General features: G+C 39.7%; 1 protein-coding gene across 1 annotated transcript; it reads left to right on the plus strand.

Moving 5' to 3' along the window:
• Window positions 1-2,520: 2,520 nt before the first annotated feature.
• Window positions 2,521-4,011, plus strand: LOC308276272 (ubiquitin carboxyl-terminal hydrolase 12-like; the record flags this gene model as incomplete). Its single annotated transcript, XM_080714921.1, has 1 exon — window positions 2,521-4,011. The coding sequence occupies exon 1, from the start codon at window positions 2,899-2,901 to the stop codon at window positions 4,009-4,011; it is 1,113 nt and encodes a 370-aa protein (XP_080571047.1). The 5' UTR covers window positions 2,521-2,898.
• Between the last annotated feature and the right edge of the window lie 428 nt (window positions 4,012-4,439).

Here is a 4,439-nt window from a genome sequence, read left to right on the forward strand (position 1 = left end):
TTACAGTTTTTATAACTCACATTGACTTCAGTTTAGAGCCCTGCTACCATAATCAATCCTGAATATGATGGAAGCCAGAAAAACTTCAATTGAATAGAAAGTTAAAATTTTTTTTTGTTGTTTAGTTACTTTACCTGGAAGGCTCAGTGAATTCTCCTGGACAAGACAATGAAAGCAGAAAACACATTTCCAATATGCTATGAACTGAACATTAGTGCCCCCCCAACACACAGGCAGAAATCCTAATACATGAGTGATGAGATTAGGAGGTGGGGCCTCTGGGAGGTGATTAGATAGTGAGGGGAGAGTTCCTACAACTGGGATTGGTGCCTACCTAGACTAGACTCCAGAGAGTTCCTTCATTCATCTTGCTATGTGGGGACATAAGAAGACACCATCATCTATGAACCAACAAATAGGACCTCACCAAGTCTCAAGTCTGGTAGTACCTTGATCTTGGATGCCTCAGCCTTCAGAACAGTGAAAAAAGTAATCAGAGAAATGCAAATCAAAACTACATTGAAATTTCATTTAACTCATTAGAATGGCAATCATCAAGAATACAAACAACAAATATATACAAACAATAAATATAGTGAAAATATAGGGGGGGAAGGAACTCTTATACACCATTGGTAGAATTATACCACTATGTAATTAGTAATTAGTAAAACCACTATGTAGATCAGTTTTGAGGGTTCACAAATACTAGGTATGAAACCACCATATGACCTGGCTATACCACTCCTTGGTATCCTTCTGAAAGAACTGAAGTTAGAATTCTACAGGAACACATGCATGCCCATGTTTATAGCAGCACAATTCTCAGTAGCCAAGTTATGGACCCAACCCAGGTATTCATCAACAAATGAACAGATAAAGAAAATTATATATATATATATATATATATATATATATATGTATTATGTGTATATATATTATATATATATATATACACACACAATAGAATTCTACTCAGCCATAAAATTATGACACACACAGATAAATGATGAAACTGTAGAATATTAAGCTAAGTGACATTAGTCAGTCTCGGAAGATCAAGGTTGATATGTTTTCTCTTATTTGTGTAAACTAGAGTGAAAATAGAAGTGACTTTAAATAATGCAAAGATATATGTATGGAGTAGTTGAAAAGGGTTGGAGTGAAAGGGGGAAGAGGGAGGACTACTAAAGAAAACAACTAAAATAATACTTGGGCAATACATAAAGGTATCATTACAATCTTACTAAATTGTGTGGGAAGGAAAGGGGAAGTGAGGTGAGATATGTAGGGAAATATGCAAAGAATTGTGTGCATGTATATGCCTAATACATTGTACCTCACTATGGTGCATAATTGCAATGCACCAATTAAATTAAAAGCTTCTATTATTCATATGCTACTCAGTGTACAGTATTTTGATATGGCAGCCCAAACAGACTAAGACACCACACCTTGTTAGGTAAGCAACAAGTCATTGAGCTCTTACTGTATGCTGGAGATATTTTAGTAATGAACAAGACAAAGTGGCTCCTGTCCTCAGAAATTCAATTTTCTCAAGAGAGGAAGCAGGAAATAAACAAATAAATGCAAAAACTTCCATTACCACTAAGTGCAAAGAAAGTAAAGCAGGAATGTAGATGAGAGTAGGAAGAGTTGTTCAGCCAGGTCCATCAGGCCAGGTAGACCTCTCTGTGAAGGTGGCAGCTGAATAAGACTTCAACATGTACATTTTAACTTGAACTTGAATTCTTACTTGAATGCAACGTGAGATGAGTTCCAACAATGAAGTTGGTTTACATTTGGACTTCCTGAAACTAACTTTTTATTTATAAAACTGGTATGCAAGTCCTTCGAGCCCACCAAGGTCCTTCCTTCTAGCCTTCATGAAGCAAAGCAAAGAGATTCTGGCTTGTTTACTTAACAATATCTTCACACAGTACACAGCACTCTTACAAGGTTTACAACAGAGATTAAATAAATGAACAATGTTGTGGACTGTGGAGTTTATTATTTATATAATGAAAGAGGCAATAGATTAAGGTTAATCTATAGAATAGAATAGGTTAAGTGAGATAATGTCCAACATTTATAGGAGGAATTGGTAGAGGAACCTGGTCAAGAGAGGGAGAAAGAGAAGACAGATGTGAAAACTAAGGTCATTAGGAAAACAAAATAATATACCATTACCTTTCCCATATTCTATTCATTAGATCTGATTCACTATGTCTGATTCACACCCAAAGGGATTATGTATACTCATTACACAAAAGGTAGCTATAAGGAGTGATATTTTAGAAGGTGCCCACAAAAAAATAATTTTTAGAAGTGTACTTAGAAATACAAGTCAAAGCCAAGCGTGGTGGCACACACTTGTAATCCCACATTTGGGAGGCAGAGACCAGAGGATCACAGTTTGCAGACAGCCTCAGCTACTTAGAGAGGCCCTTCACAACTCAGTGAGAGCTTGTTTCAAAACTAAAAAGACTAAAAACTAGGGCTGGAGGTGTAGCTGGGAGGTACAATGCCCCTGGGTTCCATCCCCAGTACCGCAAAAAAAAAAAAAAGAAAGAAAGAAAGAAAGAAAGAAAGAAAGAAAGAAAGAAAGAAAGAAAGAAAGAAAGAAAGAAAGAAAAGAAAAGAAAAGTAATACAAGTCAAAATAATCCTTTTAGGCCGGGGGCGGGCGGCCGGCGAGCGGGGGCTGGGGCCGAGGCCGGGAGTGCCTGAGCGCCGGCGGCGGTGGCGACGGCAGCGGCGGCCCGCAGGCTCGGTGAGTGGGTCCGGCGGCTCGGGGTCCGCCCGCGGGCTGCGGTGAGAGCGGGCGGCCGGGCTGCCCTCCTCCCCCGCCCGCGGCCACCGCCGCCGCTGTGATTGGGTGGAAGATGGCGCTGGGCGGATGGAAATCCTAATGACAGTCTCCAAATTCGCCTCCATCTGTACCATGGGCGCCAATGCCTCGGCATTAGAGAAAGAAATTGGTCCAGAACAGTTTCCAGTCAATGAGCACTATTTTGGATTAGTCAATTTTGGGAATACCTGCTACTGCAATTCAGTTCTTCAAGCACTTTATTTTTGTCGTCCATTTCGGGAAAAAGTTCTAGCATACAAGAGTCAGCCTAGGAAGAAGGAGAACCTTCTTACGTGCTTAGAAGACCTCTTCCATAGCATAGCCACTCAGAAGAAAAAGGTTGGAGTAATACCTCCTAAGAAGTTCATAACAAGATTACGGAAAGAAAATGAGCTTTTTGACAACTACATGCAACAAGATGCTCATGAGTTTTTAAATTACCTACTAAATACAATTGCTGATATTTTACAAGAAGAGAGAAAGCAGGAAAAACAAAATGGTCGCTTACCTAATGGTAACATTGACAGTGAAATTAACAACAGCACACCAGACCCAACGTGGGTTCATGAGATTTTTCAGAGAACATTAACTAATGAAACCAGATGTCTTACTTGTGAAACTATAAGCAGCAAAGATGAAGATTTTTTAGACCTTTCTGTTGACGTGGAACAAAACACATCAATTACTCACTGTTTAAGGGGCTTTAGCAACACAGAGACTCTGTGCAGTGAATACAAGTATTACTGTGAAGAGTGTCGCAGCAAACAGGAAGCACACAAAAGGACGAAAGTGAAAAAACTTCCCATGATTCTAGCTCTACACCTGAAAAGATTTAAATATATGGATCAACTTCATCGATACACAAAACTTTCTTACCGGGTAGTTTTTCCTTTAGAACTCCGTCTGTTCAACACTTCAGGTGAAGCAACCAATCCTGACAGAATGTACGACCTTGTTGCTGTTGTGGTTCACTGTGGAAGTGGTCCCAATCGAGGCCATTATATTGCAATAGTTAAGAGTCATGATTTTTGGTTATTGTTTGATGATGACATTGTAGAAAAAATAGACGCACAAGCTATTGAAGAATTCTACGGGTTGACATCAGATATTTCGAAGAACTCTGAGTCTGGTTACATCCTTTTTTATCAGTCTCGGGACTGAGGGGGAACCATGATGAAGAGATACTTTCTGCCTCATTTCTTCTCTGGTTATTTTGGAAAGGATCAAGCACTGATTTTTCAAGAAAAGAGAAATGCAGGAAGCTCAGGGGGCAGTAGCACACTTTGCACACAATACAGCAAAGACTCTGGATGAACAAGCCCTTCCTATCATGGTAGTTGATTTATTTGCTCAGGTATCATGCGGTCTGTGCAGTTCCATACAACAAGGAAATGGAATCAGAGATACCAGCTCCTCTTGTAAAACAACCTTCTGGTTATTGGCACGCATTTTCTCTTTATTAATTGCACCAATAATGATTTGGATTCCTTGAGGGTGCAGTAGAAAGAATTGGCCTCTGTGCTGGGTTGTACTATGGTTTAAGGAGGTGATGCGGAACACGCTGCACACATGCCTGTGTTTGGAATGTC

This window comes from Muscardinus avellanarius (assembly GCF_963383645.1).
Source record: "Muscardinus avellanarius genome assembly, chromosome: 18".
NCBI classification, from domain to species: domain Eukaryota; kingdom Metazoa; phylum Chordata; class Mammalia; order Rodentia; family Gliridae; genus Muscardinus; species Muscardinus avellanarius.